At 41.0% G+C, this 23,024-nt stretch overlaps 1 protein-coding gene across 1 annotated transcript in view; it reads left to right on the top strand.

Annotated features, from left to right (window-relative positions):
• Positions 1–23,024, top strand: part of Cpvl (carboxypeptidase vitellogenic like) — a 102,435-nt gene that overhangs the window by 43,865 nt on the left and 35,546 nt on the right. The window contains exon 10 of the mRNA XM_055611875.1: positions 1,357–1,530. Within this exon, the coding sequence (XP_055467850.1) occupies positions 1,357–1,530 (174 nt within the window). The remainder of the gene's footprint in view (positions 1–1,356; positions 1,531–23,024) is intronic.

The following is a 23,024-nucleotide window of genomic DNA, read 5'->3' as shown; positions in this document are numbered from 1 at the left end:
AGTGAGACTATGTGATACTCTAGATAGCCCAGAATGGTGTCTGCTTAACTCAGTGTCCGTGCTAGATCTTGTCCCTGGGAGATGGAGCTCTGTGAAGGGTGCAGGCTAAGACTGCAGCCCTGGGTTCTAGGTCTAGGCTTCAATCTATATGCCTCCTGCAAACATCTACATTCTTTGTTCTGCACTTAGGAGGACTTAGGTAATCAACACCACCAAACCCTGCGGAAAATGTTTGCCTTGTCTTACTTTTAACCTGAGGTGTTTAGAGCATTCAGGGCAGCCCTCACTTCAAGCCCTCTGGAATACTTTTTTAAAGTATTCAAGTAGTTTCTTTCATAAAAGTAGGCCAGAGTTGACATCTTTTGTGTAGAATGAAGTGAATAAGAGAAGGAGAGCCAGCTTGGCAGTTTGGATGTGTGGACTCAGTGTCTGCTCAAGAGCACAATACATTCACTTTTTAAATTGCCTTATTTATGAGCTATTTGTAAGTAAAATATGAAGTCAGTTTTGGTGGGATTCCCAACCCTGTGGTTTTGGATTTATGTTCTACCAATAACAAAACATGGCAAGAAACAGAAACAGAATTTGTGATTGCAATGTTTTCCTGTAAAAAGTAATATATCCACAGCCAAAAAAAATTGCTGATGAAGTCCAGAATTGTTGAACATAAATCCTGAACAGTATTTTTGTAAGATGGAGGATTTTTTAAACAAATATTTGTTTCTTTTTTTAAGTTTAATGATAAAGAGACTTTTTTAAGGTGGTTTTTTTTTTCTTTCTTTTTTGGCTTTTGGTTTTTAAGAAGGATTGTGAGTAACTTTTGTTTTATGTCTTTTTTAAGTATCAGTTTTTTACACAATTCCCCTATAAATTATAACCAGTTGGTTTTGAGAGGTGAGACAGAGAGATATTAATGAGCAGCAGAAAATGGCAAGTAAACCATGGCTTTAACCCACTATGCTACCCCTGGTCTCTTAAAAGCCATTTAACCTTCTTCCCTAAAGCAAGGTTATTGCTTTGCATAATCTTACCTCTTTTCTTTATCCAACATTCTCTCCAATGGGCTGGCTAATTAGACATTAGATGGCAGGACTGTAAAGATTAGTGTCTGAGAAAGAAAATCCAATTCAGGCAAACTGGATATTGACTACAAAGAAGGCAATTCTGTTTGGCCTTAGGAAAGAGTCCCTCTTACCTGACCTAGGATGCCCCAGTAAAATGACAATCATGAGGGCAAGTTTGCAGTTTAGTCATGTCCTGTTCACTGTGCAGTGTGTTGGGAGAGAGGCTCAGCTTCCCCAGTGGGCCATGCCTCTCATCCTCTGCCATTTCACCTTCTGACATGCCTTCTGCCAGGAACCTGAGGACCAAGGTTACTATGGGAAATTCTTGTCACTCCCGCAAGTGAGACAAGCCATCCACGTGGGGAACAGGACCTTCAGTGACGGTGCCGAGGTTGAGAAGTACCTGCGAGAGGACACAGTGCAGTCAGTGAAGCCCTGGCTAGCTGAGATCATGAATAACTACAAGGTAAGCAGGGGTCCCCGGGGTGGGGCTGGGGTCCACCCCGGAACTCGAGGGCCATTGTGAGCCAAGAGGACATCCTTTTTGTTTCCTGTTTTACTTCATCCTTTCAAAGAACATTGTCTAGTCTATTCATAAAGTAGAAATGACATTCTTCATTTTATTTCTCTGACTTAAGTCTCTTAATAGTTTTCTCAAATGAAGTTCTCTGTGTCACCAGCTTTAAGACCTAACTAGTAAATGAAAACAAAGCCAAGAGGATGTCTAACTTTGTATAGCAATCAGTTGTCCTTGTCGTTTGCCCTCAACTGATATGAATGGCAGCCTCCTCATGGTTAATCCAAGAGTATATCTACTTAAGAATTGCACTCATTGGCTTTGAGCAGTGATTATCCTGCTCATATCTGCCACAAGCCAAGTCCTCTTGGGTTGTTGCATTGGAATGAGCAATGACTCTTTCTGAACAGAGCAAGACAAGCATTATGTTTAGGGTTGACATGTTCCAACTGGCTGGCCACAGGTAGCCCCAGTGGAAATCACAGTGAGCTTCCCCTTGGTTCCCCCACTATCAGGGAGGCCACTAAGAGCAGGTGACCTGACAAAAGGTCTCCTGTGTATTGTCTCTTTCCTCCTACCCCTCTTTCCATCCCCCTCTGATCCTAGGGATGGCCTATGGGGCAACCCTGAAGGATGAGTACAGAAATAATGAATTGTACTCACTGGGGCTTCCTCCCTGTGTGTGGCAGAAGCAGGAGTGATACCTGAAACAAACAAAAACGGAGTAGCCATGTTTTTTTTTATTTTGTAAGGCACCTTGTATAAGTTAGACAAGAAAATCTTGCTTTCAATGTATTTATTTTTCATCTCTCATTAATTTTCCACATATTGTTTCTGTAGACACACAAGCCTTGACTGCTTCTTTTCAACATGAAGAACATACCCTTCTATGATGTCCATGCTAGGAGTGGTCCTTGGTGTTTTCAGTGTGCAGTGTGCAGTCTGGTACAGGGAGCTTCTGAAAGGAGCACACACGTACCAGCTTGTGTTTCAGAATGTCCCCCCTGGAAGGCTTACCTTTTCTGCTCTCTTCCTTCATACACGGAGTTTAAAACTTGTGTGAAGTCTACTAGCCTGCAGAGCCTGAGGGAACCCTACATTCCAGGGAAGAAGGGAACCTACTACATCAGGCCAACATTTCAACCCTCCTTACTTTTGGCTCTGCTGAGAAAATATGGTACTTGTCTCTTCCTAACCTACCCGCCTCTCTGAGTGATCTTCCCTTTGCTGGTCCATAGGACATGCCTTTGCTGTCCTGGGTGCTTGGCCTGACATGAGTGGAGCTGTAGGCCCAAAGCACATGTCCATGACCATTGAATGAATAAAAGAACCTTAGCTATGTCAAAAATATATCCAGAAAATCTGTCATAACTAACTAGGTATTTGTTACCCTCAAACTTATTAAATGGAAGGGCACTTAACACTTGTGTTTTAAGACATAAAAAAAAAAAGTTAGAGATACCATAACAAAATCCAAAGTAGCTTTGTTGAAAAGAATTTCCAGTATTGTTTGGGCCCAGGGGATGCACACACACACACACACACACACACACACACACACACACACACACCACACCCATACCCTGGAATCTGAGTCCTTTTCTCAAGCACTTGAGGCTAGGGTAAAGCATACAACGTTCCTGTTCCTGGTGATACAATGTTCTCAATATTGATCAATCACCTCAAGTTGATTACTGGCTGCTAAAGGGGGAACATATTGACTAGAGAACATTTGGATATTTCAGTATCTCCCTTTGTTTCTCCTATAACCCAGATCAGCTGCTTCAGTCTTCTCGAATGCTATGGCAAAATACTTGAGTGGGTAATTTGAGTGGGTAATTGAGTGCCAGGCACTGCTGTCTGGTGGGAGTGAGTCAGCTTCCTGTCACCTGGGTGCTGGGTCCTCCCTGGCAGAAGAGACTGGAATCCCTTAGATCAGTGGTTTTTAACCTTCCTAATGCTGTGACGTTTTCTCATGTTGTGGTGACTCCCAACTATAAAGTTATTTTTGTTGCCACTTCATAACTATAATTTTGCTACTGTTGTGAATCGTGACGTAAATATCTGATATTCAACCCCTTTGAAGTGACCCTTCAACCCCCAAAGGGGTTGTAACCGACAGGTTGAGAACCACTGTTTTATAGCCTTTTAATCTCATTCTCAAGAGCTCCACCCTCACTATTCAGTTGCTTTCCAAGTCCCCACAATGGAGTTTAGGTATCAACATATGTATTTTGGGGGAAAGACAGAAATATTCAGACCCTGGCACCTACAAATGTGAACTCCAATGAACTACGGATATTTTCTGTAAGTTTCAATTCTGAACCAGTCTCCAGCAAAAGAAAATGGTTTAGCGGTGCACATAATGCATGTTGCAATAAAGAAAGAACAAACCGTCCAGTCAACGTGAATGCTGACTGAATGGAGAGACTGTGGAACAGGCCACACATTCATGGAGACAGTTGGCAGAACTCTCCTGGCAGTGATTACCATTGGCCTGTCTGCTATTGATGGCAAACCTCAGTGTGTATATAACAGAATCAGAACAGCATAGGCTGGCTTAAGACATTACTGTCCTTTAAAGTTATGTTTATGTAAGACTCCGCTCTAATTTGTCATGGAAAGTAGTGAGCCTGTTTCTATTCATAAGAACATGGATGTTTCTGCTAGCACTGTCTTCACTTCAGCAGTACCTCTGATAGAACGAGGAAGGCCTTCAGGTGTGTCTGTGGTGATGTTTCTGTGTGTTTCCATGTGAACATCAGTTTCTGTGTAAAGCAATGAAAACAAACCCATGCTCTTGCCATAACTTGCAGGAATTGTAGGTGCCGGGAGTTTGCATGGTGGGATGGTGGACTGAGATTTGTATAACCAGAATAATCTTTTGGATGACCTGAATTTCCCCATGATTAAATCAGGTCAGAATCTTGTCGGGATTTTTAGGGGCCATGTAATAAAAGACCATGTTGGTCTAGAGCACATACTCAAGGGTCAGGTAAAACAGAATCTGAGCTCATGGATGTTCCTTGGAATAACCGCTTAACTCTTTGTGATTTGGTTTCCTTAAATGATAGGGAGAAAAAGACAAGCTTTTGTGAGGTTTAAGAGTGATTATATTTAAAACAGTCCTTGGTGGATAGAAAGTATTTATAACCATATCCTATTACCAAGAACTTTCAGCCAAAGTATCTAAAAAGCCACTACACATAAAAGTGAAGAAGGGACATAAGAAGAGTGGAGAGGTGGCCCTGTGGGTGAAGTACCTGCCACAGGCTTGGGGGTGTGAGAACACATCTCCAGAACCCATTTTTATGCAGTCCCAGTCTGACTATGGCAAGATGAGATTTAGAGGCAGGACAATCCCTGAATCTAGTGTATCAGCTAGCCTAGAGTATGTAGCAGCTAGTGACAAAGAGATCCTGCCTCACAAAGATGAGAGTCAAGTGCCAACTCCTGAGGTTATTTTCTGACCTCCACATGCACACATACACACACACACACACACACAGAGAGAGAGAGAGAGAGAGAGACAAAGAAAAGAAGAAGAAGCTTATACCAGAATGATCTTCCCAAATACAGAGCAGAAAAAGCTTCCCAGATTCCTACTTTCTGGCCTAGAATTTGGGGAGCTTAGAAGTCAACATAGCATTCCTACAGGGGAAAAGCTCTTCTGAAAATTGTGAATAAAATGAGGGCACAGAGCAAGCTGCTACTCCAAATTGGAGGCAAGGAAAGAGAAGCATCCCTCCCTGTCTGGAACACAACCTCTGGAGGAGGGAGCTGTGTAGAAACAGGGCTCCAGCAGGAAATGAACTGTGATTGGCACGTGGCTTGAGGCCAGTACAAGGAGTATAAAAGTCAAAACATTAGAAACCCAAGCAAGTCAGGCTCTACATGAAGTTTACTTTCGGTAGTTCATCCAGGCTCTCCACTGACTACTGGGGTGGAGACAAGCCCCTGGCACTTACAATGGTCAGAGAAAGGGGCAGGGAGAGCACTGTGAAGACTGCCTGAGCGCTATCCTCTTAACAAGATCTGCCCAGGAGAACAACTACTTTCCCAGCACCAAACCTGCTGGAGTTTAATCATAGTCTGCTGGTGTTTCTGCTTGATGTAAGGTGAGGCTCCAGGAGGTAGGTGAAACATAGTGCTGGCTAAAAATGCACTTAATGCAACCTAACAGATATCAGTGCTCAGCCCAGCCTACCTTCCGCATTCTCGATCTGCTCACAATGGTCAGTGGCTGGGAAAAGTCATCTAACATGATAGTACTCTAAGTAAATGTTGACTAGTTTGTGCATTTTGTTTCTCAATGGGTATGAAATCACAAAATTTAGTAGCCCATACCACTGTCCCTGTGGCGCATTGTTGAGTGGCTGTCGCCTCAATATCTGCATGGTTGGCTGGAAACTGTAGCTTGCTGTCACTACAGCACTGCAAGACAACACTGTAGCTTGTTTGGCTGACCTGGGAAAAGATCAAGATCCAAACATGGAAGAGGAGTTTCTGCCAAATGAATATCACTTTTACACCATCAGAACGTTGAAGAAGCCTTGGTTGAACGGTTCTAAGCCTTATCTACATCCATCTGCAGCCCCTCTAGACATGTTTCACCAGGGAGTGGTAGGGGCGGCCAGGACTGTGAAATTCACAGTTCATAAGCACAGGATAGAAAGCAACAGATAGAGATCATGAGGCACTTCCATTTCCGGAGTCTTTCAGCTGCATATATTGACCTATTTATTGCAGTTCTTACTCCCAAGTACACAGTGGCAAACTTTCAATAAAAACTGACAAACATATCAAGAGGCAAAAAAAAAAAAAAAAAAATGCTGTTTGAAGACACTGAATACACAGTACAACCAGAATGAGACATGACAAGAATGGCAATGTCATACCAGGAATCTTAAACAAAAGAGAAGACAATTGACTAGATGGAAAATAACAACAACAACAGAGTATGAATAGGTAGCTCATGGACATGGTGATTTGAAAATTAAAAAAAAATGTTAGCAATAAAGACGCTATAACAGAAATTAAGAATGGTTTTGGTAGGTTCACTAGCAGACTGGGTACTCCTGAGGAAAAAAATCACTAAGTTTAAGAATGTGAAAATAGAAAATGCCAAAACCAACACATGAAACTGAACAAGATAGCTCCCACTACCCCACAGAATAGTTTCCAGCTTCTATGTGACAAGAGAAAGAGAGAATTTAGTACAATGATACTACCAAAGGGAGACTGTTTAACAGAAGCAGCATTATAAGCAGTGAATGACAGAAAGCTTGTGCAAATTAATGTAAGTAAATCATTTGGAGAACGTCAGACAGGATAAATGCAAAACAAATAAACAAAGTAGTTATCTAATATGCAAGGTGTTCTTAGACAAACAAAACTAAAGAAATTTGCTGTCAGTAGATCTGCATTGCAAGAAACCTTTAATAAGATTTCCAAAAGAGAAGAAAATAAAACATTCTATGGAAAGTTCAGCTGTATAAAATGAAAGGGAGCAAAGCATAGTAGGCACACTTTTAATCCCAGCATTTGGAAGACAGAAGCAGATGAATCTCTGTGAGTTTGAGGCTAGCTTGGTCTACATAGCAAGTTCCAGGCCAGCCAGAGCCACATAGAGAGAACTTGTCTCCAAACAAACAAAAACAAAAAAAAAGAAAAAACAGAACCAAACAAAACAGAAAAAGGAGAAAAGAAAGATGAAAAAAGGGAGTCAGATATAGCTAGTATCACATTCAAAAGAATCATCATTTAGAAAAAAACAAAACAAAACCAAAACCAAACAACTCCTTGAATAACCAGAGTTGCAGGATATGAGACAAATATACAAGACTTGATTACTTTTAATTATCAGCAATAAATAAATGGAATTTGAAATAAAAGTAGTACTATTTACATCAGTACACACACTAACACGCTCACAATGAGAAACTTAGGTATAGATCTAGTGAAATGTGAAATAGCAAAACTGGCAAAAGATACAACAAACACAAAAAAGAGAAATTTGTCTGTTTGTGCACGGCCAAGTTAATATTACCAAGATGTCAATTCTTCTTACCTTGTCCATGGTTTCAATTTACCCACAATCAAAATCTTGTCAGAAACCTATTTTGTACATGTAGGTAAGTTGATTCCAAAGTTTACATGAAAAGTCAAAAGATTAATAATAACCGATACAGTATCAAAGATGTGCAATGTTGGAGGATTTATGAAGACTTTCTATAGAGCGGGCAGTAGACTAGACAAATAGAGCCATAGAGCAGAACTCAGAAGCAGGCCTGTGTAAATACAATCAGACGCTCTTTGGCAAGTTATGCATTGCAGGACAAAGGAGCAACTTCTGTAAGTTGTCCTCTGACCTACACACACACACACACACACACACACACACACACACACTCCTGTGATATCCACACAGACACACATAGACACACAGACACAGACCATGGCATTTTCACACTGCCTCAAACAAACAAACAAACAAACAAACAACTAAATAAACACAAACAAACATCTTTAAAACATGATGAGACCAGTTTTAAGGATAACCAAGGTATGGAATAAAAATCGTTGAATAAAAAATACAGGAGGAATGACACTATATGGCTAAGAAAAAACATTGAGGGTCAAGTAGGAATGAAAGGAGAGCATTGGGCTGTTTTGTACTTGCTTCGAGACTGATGGTTCTGGGCTTTCTTTTCTTTCCTCTGCTTGCTTTCGTTGTTTGGCAAACTTTTTATGTTCATTTTTGTCCACTTTCTGATTGACCTGTCTTTCAATGGTTGAGCTGTAAGCATTCCTTCCACAGTTCACACTAGTGCCTTACCAACTCTCCTATTGTCCACATTTTCACCATGGTGTCCATCAAGGCCCACAGTTCTTGGTTTGTATAGATTCTCCTTGACCTCTACCTTCTTCCGTTGTGAGTGCGTTGTTGTTGTTGTGCCTAAGAAGGCAATGCCTAACTCAAGACAGCAAAGGTGTAGTCCTTTGATCTTTCTCTAAGTTTTTTTTTTAATATTACACACACGCTAGAAGCTAAGATCCACATATGAGAAAGAATGTTACGTGTTTATCATTATGAGCCTGTGTTACCTCACTTAATATAAAAATTACAGTAATATCCACCTCCTTTGCATTTTATAACTTGATTTTTCTTTGTAGCCGAATGAAATTTTGCTGTGTATAATTATTCAATCATCTGTTGATAGACTCCATTTCCCTGCCATTAAGAACGGAGCAACAATAAACACAGATGAGTGGGTATCTCCGTTGTAAGATGCAGAATTCTTGAGCTATCCTAATAGAGTATCGTGGAAGAATGTTGTCATTTGTTCGAAGACTTTCTGATAGATGCAGATCTATCAATGTGACCTCGTACTATCTGTCTTCGAGTCCATTTGTCAATGTGTTGCATTTGTTGATTTGCATAAATTAAGCCATCAGGGGTCTCAAGAATAAAGCGTACTTGATCATGATGAACCATCTTCTCAATGTTTTCTTGGAAGTAGTTTGCAAGTATTCTTGATTTTTCTTCCAACTATGTTCATTGGGGAGATTAATATTTGGTTTTCTTTTTTGTTGTTGTCTCTCTAATGCAGTTTTGGTGTCAGGATAATGCCGCTTTGTCAGAGGAGTTTGGTAATGCCCCTTCTTTTTCTAATTTGTAGACTTCTTTGAAATGCATTAGTATTAGTTTTTTGGAGCCTGATAGGCTCAGCCATGAATCTGTGTAGGTTGGGATTCACTTTTAATTGGAAGAAAGTTTTTATGTCATTGGTCTCACTGCTTGTTATAGATCTGTTTAAGTTGTCTTATCTTAGTTTGCTTTGGAGACATTCTTTCATATAAAAAAATTATCCGTTTGTCTTGGGTTTTCCAAATTGTACAATATATGCTTTTAAGGCATGCCCTAGTGATTTCTGAATTTCATTAGTATCTTTTGCAATGGTTTCCTTTTCATCTCTAATTTTGTCAGTGTAAGGCTTCTCTCTCTTTTGTTTAGCTTGGCTAAAGGTTTGTCAGTCTTATTTATTTTTTTTCCCAAAGAATCATTTTGGGTTTTTTGTTTATTTGTTTCATTTTTTCTCCATTTCCATGTTGTTAATATCTGTCCTAATCTTATTATTACTTTCCATCTACTGACTTGGGGCTTGGCTTGTTCTTGTTTTTCCATTGCCCCAAGGTACATAAATAAGTTACTTATTTGTAATTTCTCTGATTTCTTAACATGGACACTTACAATGATAAGCTTCCTTCTCAGGACTTCTTTCATTATAATCTGCATTTTTTTTTTATTATTATCCGTGTCATTATTTTGAGTTGCTAAGAACTTATCGACTTCTTCCTTGGTTCCTTCAAGCACCCGTTCACCACTCAACAGTTATCTAATCTCTGTGATTTTGTGTATGTACTGTAGTTTCTTCTGCTGACAATTTGGAGATTCACTGCATTGCAAACAGAGAGAATACAAGAACTTATTTCAGTTTTCTTGTATGTGTGAAGACTTAACTAGAGAGCGTCCATGGACTGTGGAGAAGAATGTGTGCTCTGTGGTGTTTGTTTGGAATGTCTGTAGAGGTCTGTGGAGTCAATCTGATCAATGATGACATTTAATTCAGTTGTTTCTCTGTTTGTTTTAGTTTATTAATTTATTTTTATTTGGCTGTTTTCTTTTATAAGGAAGGGTCTTAATGTGTTATGCTGACTGGCCGGGATCTTGCTAAGTAGTCTCGGCTGGTGCAGAATTCACAGAGATCTGATCTGCCCACTTCTGCTTCCCTAGTGCTGGGATCACAGCACCTACCACACCTGGCTTTCTGGTTATTGTGTGTATGACAGGCTGACCTCCTGACTGTTGGTGAGATTAGGGCATTGAAGTTACCGCAATTACTGTGTTGGGGTTGATCTGTGACATTAGGAACATTTGTTTTATGCATTTAGGTGCACCAATGTTTAGTGTGTGTGTTCAGAATTGTAGTGTCCCCTCGATGGATTTTTCCCCTTAAAAAGTCACCTTATTTATCTCTTTTGTCTAGTTTTGGTTTCAAGGCTGTTTTGTCGGATACTAGAACAGCAACACGGGTTTGTTTCCTGGGTCCATTTGCTTGGGATAGCTTCTAACATCCTTCACCTTAAGGAAGTATCTGCCCTTTGTGATAAGATGTGTTTCTTGGCAACAACAGAGAGATGAAACTTACTGTTAATTTTTAATTATTAATTTATTTTGCTGGGTGGAGTGCCAGTCTTATGTGGACAGGTCAGACGACAATTTATGGGGGTGGGGAGCAATTCTTCTCTTCTACCACGTGGTTTCCAAGAACTGAACTCAGATGGTCAGGCTGACAGCCATTGCTTTGATCTACTTAGCTGTCTCTCTGTAGAAATACCGACCTTTTTTATCCAATCTACTACCTTTGAATCCAATTTGCTAGTCTCTGTCTTCAGACTGGGGAATTGAGACTATTAATATTCAGAGTCAGTATTGAAGGCTACCTATTATTTTCTGTCATCTGGAGTGGGAGTGGGTGGTGGAGATTCAGACTTCCTATTCCTTTCTTAACTGTTATACAAAAATGGTTTATTCTTCCCCCATGAGTGTATTCATCTTTCTCTTCAGTCTTCAAGTTTCTTCTGTAGGCTTAGTGGTCATGAATTTCTTAAACCTGTTTTTATCATGGAAAGTTTCTTCTTAAAAACAGGTGTCTTTTCTAGGTCAGGGGTAGTCCTAGCTGACTTCTTTCAAAACCTGAAAGACATCATTTCAAGCTCTCTTGACTCTTTTCAGTTGACAGATCTGCTGTTATTCTGGTAGATCTGCTTTTATATGTGAGTCGGTGTTTTTCTCCTGCCACTTTTAGTTGTCGCCGTTAAAGTGGCGTACCCTGACAAAACAGCAATGCCCATGGGTCAGTTTCAAAAATTAGAGTCTGCTTTAAAACAGGTGAGCAACCACTTATATAGTGGAAGCCTGTCACTGTGATTGGCTAGTACATCACCTCAGATTCCATAGTGAGCACACATACCACCCCCTCTATGAGGAAGAAGCACATTAAAGGAGACTGGCTACTCATACTACTTTAGAATTCAGTGTTCTGACTTTAGGAGCCTGGTGTGGCATGCTTCTTAGTTATAGTGTAGTGTGCCCAGTAGATTGGCCACCAGCTCATGCCTACATTTTCTCCTACAAACATTAGTAGCTTAATTCTAAGGTACTGAGGGGAAGTCCTGTTTCGATCTTGTCTATATCTTGAGTATTTCCTATATTCTGAAAGATGTTTGTGGGTATTTTTGCAATTGTTTCACTGAAATGCTTTCCTTCACTTAGAATGGAGTTCTTTACTTTTTTTTTTTCTTTTTATGCCCACGATTCTTAGGTTTGGTCTTTTTACAGTTTTCCAAATATCTGGACAGTATAGCTGCTGCTTTCTTACTAATTTATTTTCCTTCTTGTTGGAATGTTCCAATCCCTCTACCTTGTCTTCAACCTTACGTAGTTTGACCATCCCTGTATCTATTAGTGAGGCCTTTCCACAGAGTTTTTATCTGACCTTCTACCCTTGTCATTTCTAGTATTTCACTTTTGGTTTTCTTTAGTATTTCTACTTTATGCTATGGTTATCATCTGACCCTCCTGTGGGACTGAAGCCTCATGGGCATAGTGATCTCATTAGGGCAACAAGAGAAGCTCAAGTGCCCTGAGTATACTGACTGCACTGGTATGATGGAAAGGGCTGGGGCCTCATGGACACACACTTTCCACCAGGACAGTGGGTGGAGCCGGAGCCTCCCATCAGGCCACGCTCACGAGTTCAGTGGGCAGGGCTGCCTCCAGTCTCCTGGGTGAATAGCTCCATGTATGAAGGCGGATGGTACATGTGTGATCACATTTCTATTATAATTCTAAATTTATAGATAAGCTCTACTACTATGTATGCTCTGGTGTGTGTGTGTGTGTGTGTGTGTGTGTGTGTGAATTTTAATGAAAGCACATTTGACTATTGCAATGCAGAGATTACATTTACTGTAGTGTAAACATTTAGACGGCTTTGTGGGAAAATGTTCTGAAATCCTTTCAGCCTGTTGCAAAGAATTGTGGGGCAGTGTGGTGGAGAAAAGACTCTGATCTGCCCTTACAGGGAATTCTGAAAACTACTGTCACTAATGCAAAATGATTCCATAATCCAAAATAGCAGGTAACTACCAGCATGATATTTTGTGCCTGGTTCTATGTTACAAGTACTGGACATCTGATTAGCCCTGGACATTATATGCTATTACATCATTTTGGTGGTGGCGTTGAAGATCATTTAGGGTTAGAAGTTCTTGGAATTTGAGATCCCTCTTCCCTTTTAGCTCATATTTGTAAAAATATATTTTATCTCATAGAAAATAAGCATTCTTAGGGTAGCTATGAACCTCCTTGTTCACCATTCCATATTCATATTTTGGACCAGAGCCAGGTGCATGGCAGACAACTCAATAACCCTTAATAAATGGAAAAAGCATTGTCATGGGAACAAAGGAAGCGATAAAAGTCTTGATGGATTGCAGATGTCACTAATTCACTCTGCTTCCTTTAATCTTCCCTTTCCTGTTGTCCTGAAGCTCTGCTTCCACTGCAGCTGTGATTCTCATGACTCCCTTTACATTTTGATGTACCCAGGATGCTTAAAGGATCACCCAGCCATGGCCTGCCCCATTAAAGGTGCTGGGGTAGTTGCCTGTCCTAGCCATAAACATATGCAGTGAGTTTGGAAAGAAGGAAGGAAGGAAATATGGAGTGCAGAAAGAAGAAAGGTGGCTCATTCATGTACACAGTAAATGGTCTTCACAGGCATAAGTACAAACAATTTGGCACCTTAATTGCCGCTGATATGTTGCACATATGGCCCTTCCTTCCTTCCTTAAACAGCATTTACAAACAAGCCAAATATATATCCTGATTTTAAAATAGTGGAATTGGTGACCAGCAAATAAAACACCTCTGTAATCTTAGAAGCACAGCCCTTCCTCATCCCTTAGAGCTGCGGGCTTGGAAACTTCAAGGTTCCCTGGTCCCTTGGTTCTTTGAGGAAAAGACATTTAGTTATGAAAATGTTTTTAATTTCCCTTCATCTGGTGGTCATTCCGATCTCCTCAGAAAGTGCTTGGGCTGCATATCCGAAGACAGCCATGACTGTGTTAACATTTCTGTGTGAAATCAGCATCTCAACAAATAGGAGTTACAGATGGCTGCAGAGAAGGCAGTGAGGCCCATCCCTACACACTGCCCTTGAATTAGAACTCTCTTGAAAGTCAGCTAGCAGTGCGCTGCCTTTGAGAAGGAATCTTAGCTAAATGACTGTTCTCACCAACATACACTTGTGCTTCTACAAGCTAAGTGGCCCCACGATAGGGCTTAATGTGCTGTGTTTAAAAGTTCATCTAGTCAGGAAATTGTAAATATAAAGTTACATTTCCCTGTCACTTGTCATTCTACAGCTCATTAAATGTGGTCTAATTGCATCTTCAGAATTCAGGGTCTTAACGTTTCTCAGTTTCACTACCAGACTGAAACCTTAACAGGCAGGTCACTGGAGTTTTATTTACTTACCGAGGCTATCGAAAGAGCTTCCTTTAGGCTAAGTGGTTCCTGATTAATGAATGTGACTTAAAGTTGAGAGGGTAAATCTTTCTAGTTTAGCTTCTTTTAACACTCATTTTAATTGTTCGTATTTCCTTAAGAACATCTTCTAGTGACACTTGTTAATGATACTAGGGGCCAGGAGTCCAAGTCTGATGATTGACTAGCATATCAAGAAAACCGTCCATTTAAATGAGCCCAGTTCTTCAATTGTTGGCTGGATCCAGGCATCCATTGTGCCACTGGGATGGGGTTGAGGGAGCAGACTTTGTTGACCTTAAATTTATGAAACCCCCTTCTTCTATGCCCTCTGAAGCCAATGAAGGCAACAATAATATTGATACCGAGAAAGTTTAGGAAGGAAAAGTTCACTCCCAGTGAACAGAAATGGAGGAGGAGGATAGTCATTCTGCATCATTCTTTGTTTTTTACTTTTTTATTTTTTGTAACTATAACCTAGCCTATTAGAGACAAACAACTGTCCCTTTAGAGTCACATAAAATCAGTGCAGGCACAGAAGTCAATTCCTCCTGCTGGCTCCTTGTGAAGTCACTTTTCCTGAGCTGGTCAAAATCTGGAATGAATAGAATGAGTTACTTGTATGAGGCCTTACAACTGATTTTTTTTTGGTCATTAAGTATTTCAACAAACAAAAGAAAAAGAATTAATTCCATAATTCCATAAATTATGAAATAGAATTTGATTTCACCTGAACGTAGATTGCACCTTTTTATGTTTGTTTTTAAAACTTGAGTAACACAAAATTTTCAAAATGAAAGCCAATGTGCAATTTTATTCTCTTATCTCATCAAACTGTTCAGCAACATATCTACCCGTGAACTGTTTTGTTTAAGTTGCTCTGTTCGGTGAGAACTGCCATGTTGCCAGGAATTTACTTTGTTCTTTGAACATATTTCATGCTAAGAACATTAAAAAGTATATTGTTGTTCATGGCAACACTGGAATCATCCAAGTGTGGCAGAGTGAAGGTACTTTGGAAAGAAAGATAGTAAATGATAGTAGCTTTTTGTACTGTGAATGGAGCTACTGAGCTGGTGAATGGTAAACTGAAAGACACTTGTTTAAATCCAGTTGCCACGAAAGGCAGCTGCCACAAGTAGGCAGTACTGTCAGCTGACTTTGCAAAGATGCTGTGGGAATCCTCAGATACTGTGCAAAAAAGATGATGCGGGTGTTCAGAAGGACTGGACCACTCAATAGAATTCAGTGGATTTCGAGGCAGTGTTCAACCCATCCACTGGGATGGGAAAGGATACAATAAAATGTCATTTTTAAAATTTTTTTTTTAAAAAACAAAATAATAAGCCCTACTCATATTTTACTGTTTAGGTTTGGTCTGGGGTACTGCTACAGTCTGTATGTTAAATAGTCACTTGTCTAACAGTCTAGAGGCAGGATGCAAAACTAGAGCCTGCGTTCTCAAGTCACCTCCACCACCAAAACCTCCATTACCACCACCATCATCATCACATCCAGCATCATCACCTCCAGAGTTAAAACCATTTTCTACTCAGGCTGACTCAGCTGACTCAGTTATTATCTGACAAGATAATAACAAAGGCAGGATTCCTACACGACACGTGACTGATTGAAAGCTGAACCCTAGGGATGTGCCCATGACCTTCCTGTCCTGGTTTTCCTGCTCAGTTCCCCACTGGCCTCTTATCACTCTGCTGTTCAATTTGTCTTTGAAGCATGCAGACAGTATTTGTTACGGTGATTTGTGCCATCTTTTCAGCCCATTTGACATTTTCTAGAAAGAGTGGGGAAAGGGAAGCTTTATTCTCCAAATGATGGAGCTGGACTTTCAGAAGAAAGTGAAGCCACCTAAAACCTAATTGCAAGCTGATGCACAGGCTTTGATGAATAGAGCCTTTGAGGGTGTGGGGGCTCTCGTACCTGGCTGACACCGGGTTTTCCGGTGGAGATAAAAACTATCTCCTTGATAAGGAAAAGTCAGTGACTTGCTTTCTGTTGTGCAGTTAACATGGTTTCCTTAACTTAACTGCCCTCCTGGGTGGGCTCTAGGGACTGATCTCTGTGGATGGGAACTGGGGTCCTGGAAGTGGCTTCCCTGGCTCTTTGCAGGAATGCCTACTTGCTCTCAGGCTCAGTCCCCTTGTAAGAGAAGGACAAAGCAACCTCCATTCGCAGAGAACTAGACTCCTCTCAAACAGAAAGGCAAGTGTGTTGTGGGAGAGGAAAACGCCTGTGGGCCGGCCAGAATCCATGGTGGTCTGCAACTCATGAATGCTCTGTCCATTGAACACTGGACAAACAATCCCCTTCTGCTCCCTCCTGCTTTTGAGAGCTTCAGTGTTTTGTGGTTTTGTTTTGTTTTCTTTCTTTCTTTTTTTTTTTTCAGGCTGCTTAGGATTTCACCATCAGCAAAGCCTTGCTGCTGTCCTCTAGCAACTGGGGCAACTCTAGCTGGGAAATGAGCCTCCCTTCCCAAAGTCCTTCCCAAAGCGGCACCTTAGATTCGCTCCCCTCACATCCTCTCCATGTCTAGCAATACTATTGCTTTTGAATCTGACAATGGTAGTAATAACAAAGAAGCAGGGAGAGTCGATAGTGAGTAGGGTGTGTGTGTGTGTGTGTGTGTGTGTGTGTGTTCGTGCGTATGTGCTCAATCACTCTGTATTGACAGACATCGCTGGGAGTATCTTCTGTGTCCCTAAAGTACCATGTCTCCAGTTGCCTTAATCTGATGCTGCAGATTTGTCCTTGAGAGGCACTTCTGCCATTTGGCAGCTATGGCAGAAGAAACAGTTCTTTACGGTATAAACTTAACACAGAGCATACCAGTGCCTTATAGCGGAAATCGAAGGCCGGCCAGCCACGCACATCATTTAAATATTCTAGGAGGTACGTTAAAAATGTGAGCAGCAATGAAATCAATTTTGATAACACACTGACCATAATTAACTACATAAATATAAAATGTTAACATATAATGACATATATATACATATACGCGTACACACATATATAAATAATGTGATATCAGCTTTCAGTAAATACTAAGAAATCATTGAGGTATTTCACATTGGTTACTTTGTACACAAAGTTTAAAGTTCTGTGTGTACGTTGGACTTACAGAGTTTGGACTGGCCACATTCACTAACTACTCTCTTAACATCGCATACTGATACTACAAATTTAACTATCTAGAAATTTGAGCATTTCTTTTTTTTTTGCAGGTTTTTTTTTTTTTCTGGTTGATTAGTTTGTGTGCAAATGTATGCACGTTAATTAAATACATTTAATGATGTGGAAAGAAATTGGTTCCTTTGGCTCCTTTTAGAAGGGTAATGATATTGGCAAACATATTGTAGCCTTTGGAGTTGTTCTTGGCTGTGACCTTGAAGTTGCCTGCTGGTAACCAGGAACACACCCCTTTTCTGTGAATATTTGTGTGGGAGAGTGGGGAGGCTGGGGGTGTGTCCAGCTCATCCTAGTGAATTTATTGATAATGGTCAGTGGAAATTCTTGAGATCAATAATCAAGAAGGAGAGAAAATGACCAATAGCCTGGACCACCAGTCTATTCAAAATCAGCAGAACAACATAATTCTGGGTCATTACTGAACATCTTTTGCATGGTGCTGTTCCAGCTAGCTGACGTTTCCTGTAAGATCCCTGTGTTGGAGCACTGGCTTTCTGGATGCTTTTCAAGCTGGCCTGGCTTCTCACTCTTTCTACAAGCAGCTTGGTTGTTTAGCAGGAGCTTGTGAGCAGCAGATCTCTTTTTGGCTGAAAGGCACTGTTTGTGTAATCACTGGCCTCTTGCTCCACTTTCACTTTTCTTCATTCTTCTTGGCAAAACAAGCCACTGGTGGAACAGCAGGCATGAGGGGTAGCTTTTCCCAGGTCACTTTTCCTGCCTCCTTGTCTTCCCTTTTGCCAAGCTTGGAAGCAAAATCTCTTAATGTAAGAACAACCTGGTTGCAGATTTGACTACTGTTGAAGTGCATTATTTTTTCTGCCTTAATCCTTTCTAGGAGACGTTGGGGACTCAGATGTCCTGTGTAATACAGCTCCCAGTCCCTGCAAAAGTGAGGAAGGAGGAGGGCCAACATTTTGAGCTATGACCACTGGAGCCAAGTCTTTGTCCAAGAGAGGGTAATAGCTCCGCCTCCAGCTAGTACAATCCTCAAGTGTTCTACTCCTTGGTTGAATTTAAGTTCTTCTTTTGCTTCTCAGTGTTTGAGAAACCTTTGGGAATTATTTTTTGTTGAGCTGGATATTAGTGCAATTAATTCTTTTTGTTCAGAGGCAAGGCACCAGTGAGTCCTGCTAATTGCTTCAAGCAGAAAAACTCCCAGCCACCTTGGAGACTGCAGTAGAAAAATGATAAGAAAAGCAGCCAAAAAAGGAAGCATGGAGGCCCGCATTGTAGGGGTTTCGATGATTTAGCATCTGTAGGGAAAGCTTCTTTTAAAAAAGAAAATTTTTTTTGATTAGTGAACCGGAGAACATTCAAAAGTAAGACAGATAGAGGGCCCACTGGGAATGCTGTGCAGCCTGGAATAGCTTAGGCTTCTGTTCAATCATTTCCCCAAACAGGAAACCACAAAATGTTAGAGATTAAGGTCACTAGATCATTGGGAAAAGAGCATAAGTTTGTCTGCAAAGCATTATGATGTATTGTGAATGGGCCAAAATGCAAGCATAAATCTTTCATCGAAAAATGCAACAACAAAAATCCACCCTTCACACAAAAGCCCAATTTGCTTTTCCATTGCACAAAGAGGCTCAGGCTGCCTCCAGCAGCCTTTCTATAATTTTCCTAGTGAGGGAACAAGCATTTAGAACATAAGTAGAAAAGCTTTGGTCTGTCTGTTGGTAATGTGTGTGTTTTGTTTTGTCTTTTCACACTTACAAATCAGACAAGTAAAGTTTAGGTCCATAAGTGGGCTTCACGTCATTTATTTTGTACCTTATCCTGTATATTGGTGGCAATAAAAAATATACCAAAACCGTATGAACCTTTGCATACAGTTCTGCCTCAAGCCCCTTCTGAGTTATAAAAGTTATGTTAGGAGCACACATCTTCCTTTTCACCTCAGTTTTCTTGTGGCATCCCTAATTTACTTGAGACAGAGTCTAGGTTGAGAGAACGTGGAGCCTCTCTGTATGTGTGGGGTGCTCTTCCACCAGGGTATCTGGCTGTGACCTTGAGACTTAGACCCTATACAACCCCACTGATCTGATTCTGCCCCTTAGAGGAGAAAAGCTTCCTTGCTGAGAGGCTTAATCCCCTAGTGAACTGCTGACTTCTTTACTTTGAGAATCTGAAATGTTTACAGTTTCACTTGTTGAAATGACTAGCCTTACAGAAAAGTCCTGAGTGAAACTGACTTTTGTTGGCCCCTCTTCTGAGGAAAACATCAAGGATGAAAGAGCAAGCTTGCTTTTCCTCTTCTGATTGTTCACTGTTTTGCAAAGTTTAGGAAAGTCAGCTGCGTCAGGCCAAGGGTTCCCCCCTTTGTATATCTGTTCCCAGGTGCCTGACCCCTCCACTGCCCATATAAATATTTGCCTGTTGGACAAGCATGAGCTGACCGAACAATCAAAAATAAATACCACATCACATAGCTAAGGGAGAATGCCCTCAGCTCGATCTCAGACAAAAGGCCACTTCCCCTCCAGCCAGATGGAAGTGACGCTCAGCTGCCTGCGGGTCCAAAGGCTCCTCCTAACCCTATGGCATTGTGAATTAGAGTTTGGCAGGGTGTGAGGTGGCTTGAATCTGAAATATCCCTCATATGTCCATGTTTCTCATTCCACAGCTGGTGGCACTAATTTTGGAGGTTGTGGAGCCTTTGGGAGGTGGGATCTGGCTGGAAGAAATAAGTCAGTAGGATTGGCCTTTGAAGGTAATGCATTGGCTGACCCCACTCTCCGCCTCCGGGTCAGCTGTGTTGTGATGGGCATCTACCACGTGCTCCTGAGGCCACGACTGATGCTGATGAATTTATGCAGCCAATACAGACCTTTGCACTGTAGTGGAGGACATAATTCATGTGTGCCTTTGCCCTTGATAGGGACTAGCAATGATGGTGGTAGAACTCTGCTCTTCGAATTACAGGAAACTTTAATGTATGACTTGACCCTCCCTGAAACTCTGAGCTATAGATACTCTACTTTTCCAGGAGAATCTAGGGCTCAGAATGAGTTAATGGCAACACCAACACTCGCTGAATGAGCACAGGCCTGATTGGTAAGGCCAGGGCTAGAGTCAGGACTTCTGTCTATACATTTCACGGGGCCTTTACAAGCCCCTGCTGTTGGCTGTCATATTGTGGTTCAGCACAGCTGTGTCAGATTCCTATGCTTACAGCCTTAGCCACATATTTCATTTGGAAAATACTGAGCTGTTGTGTAATTTGCTCCAAAGGTGGCTGTGATGAGATTAGTACTGAAATGTTCATTGTTGTTCCATGCTCGGATTCTCCCACTTCCTACGTGCCTTTATCCTTACCTATGGTAAGGAAATGTTGGTGGATGGGTCTAGTGCCTTCGTTGAGGTGAATCTGCTGTTTAGAGCTGAGCTGCTGTGCAAACCCAGGCAGAGCCTATGCTGTTAACTACAAGAAGACATTCTTCACTCACGCTTATATTTACCTTGAGCTTGACTTCATGTCCGTAGATAGTCATCTTTGGCAGTGGCGCGCTGTGAAAGAGGGTTATTAGAAGCATGGTCTAGGCCTAGGCAGACCTGAACTTCAGGCCACCTTGCATTTAAAATGGGATCAATGACACTTGCTTTCTGGGAGTTCCTACAACAGAACAAGAGTGGGTTCTAACATTATTCAAGAAGGCTTTTCTTTGTTAAGCTGAGACATTTGCCACACTTGCATAGCATTCAATGTGGGGAAATTCCTTGTGATCTTGAATTGCAGGCTTTTCAGTGCTTTCAGAGTAATAATTTAAAAGTTTATGGCTCCAACTTTCAAGAAAAACTGAGGGTGTTATGACCAATGTGCACAAAATAAGTATGGGAAAGTAGGTCTCTCTAGAGTAGGAGTGTGTGTAAGTGCAGATTTACCCGGGGTGCGTGTCCTCGTGCTCCAGATCTGTGTCTGAATTTCATCTGAAGTGAATTCTGTCTGAAACCCATCATGGATCATGAAGGTTTACTTTAGAAGTGTTTTATGTATCCTTTTGAGTCATTGTAAGCAAACCAGCACCCTGGAGAAGAGGGACACAAAGCTCTGGACAACTGCACACCAGGTTTCGTGTTGGGATCCCATTGCTTCTCACCTCTGTTGTGTGGGTGACACCACAGCCATGTCCAGAAAAGCACACAGAACCTCTGTGAGGTTAACACTCACCTGTTGGTGCATCAGGTCTCAGCATTCGGGCACGAATGAAACGGTATGCATCTAGACTTTGTAGTTTTTAGCACTGGAAAAGTGGGAGTGTTGATTGAAAGATACTAGATCACAAAATTCTCAAAACTCATGAAGGACTGAGAAAAGAAAGTAACCAAAGAGGTTTTGGACATTTACATAAAATAAAGAGTTTGTACATGCCTCAGAGTCCCCTGTGTCCCTTTGCCCACCAGTCAAGTTGTAAGTGAAGAGCTTTGAGTCCCTTATCCTAATTTATATACCAGTTCTTTCTGCAGAGAAGGAAACTATGAGTGACAGTCTCTGAGGTGCTGTGTCCAATGAGTACAGGGCATCAAAAGTAGTTATCAAGGGAAATCACAGTGGACCCGACTAGACAAGACAGCAGATAATTCCATATAACATGACATAGAACTTCTGAAAAGTGGACTCTCCGCCCCACAAACATCAGTAGATTCTGTGGGAGTAGAGAGTGGGGCAGGCACAGCAAACACATATGGAGTCCCTTCCTCATGAGATGTGTAATGCACCTCATGGCATTACACAGCAGCCCCAGGAAGACCACACATGTGGGCTTTGAAACTATTTATGTGAAAACACAGGAAAATACTTCAGGATATAGGCATGGTCAAAGACTTTCAAAAACAGACTCCAGTAGCACAGGAGATAACAGCAAGAAATGACCAGTGGAACACATGAAATTGAAAAGCTTCTGCACAGCAAATTAAACCATTACAATAAAGAGGCAGAAAACAGAATGGGAGACAATCATTGTCAGTCATACATCTAACAGGGGATTGATATCTATAGTACGTAAAGAACTCCAAAATTAAACACCAAAAAAATAATCCAGTCAATGTACAACCAAAAGAATGGAACAGACAGTTCACATGTCCAAGAAATCTATGAAAAAAAATGTTCAACATCCATAGTCCTCATGGCAAAATAAACCAAAACTATATAGAATGGTGGACAGACATTTGCCATCCCAGTACTGGGGATGTGGATACAGGAAGATTTCTGGGACTTGCTCTCCAGCTAGCCTCACTACTTCTTCAGTGAGAGGGCTTGTCTTAATAAAACAACAACAACAACAACAAAAACAAACCAGAAGCAGACAGTGCCTGAAGAATGATTCTCAGGATTGTCCTCTGTCCCTCACATACCATATACAAGTGCTCTCTCTCTTTCTCTTTCTTTCTTTCACATAAACACATACACACACATATACTTTGTGGAGTTATTTTCTTCTTGGACCCAAGCTTCTGTAATAAAGACTCATGAGACTCAAAATATTTATTTTCAAATACCTAGGTAATATATATAGGCTCTTCTCTGATTAGCTCATAACTTAAAATTTATATTTTATATGTATAATTTCTATTTAATATATATATATATATTACCTCTCTATGTATAATCTCTCTC

Source organism: Psammomys obesus, unplaced genomic scaffold, assembly GCF_907164565.1.
Source record: "Psammomys obesus unplaced genomic scaffold, mPsaObe1.curated_primary_1811, whole genome shotgun sequence".
NCBI classification, from domain to species: domain Eukaryota; kingdom Metazoa; phylum Chordata; class Mammalia; order Rodentia; family Muridae; genus Psammomys; species Psammomys obesus.
The sequence above is the reverse complement of the archived record's forward strand: the minus strand, read 5'-3'. Positions and strand labels throughout refer to the sequence as shown.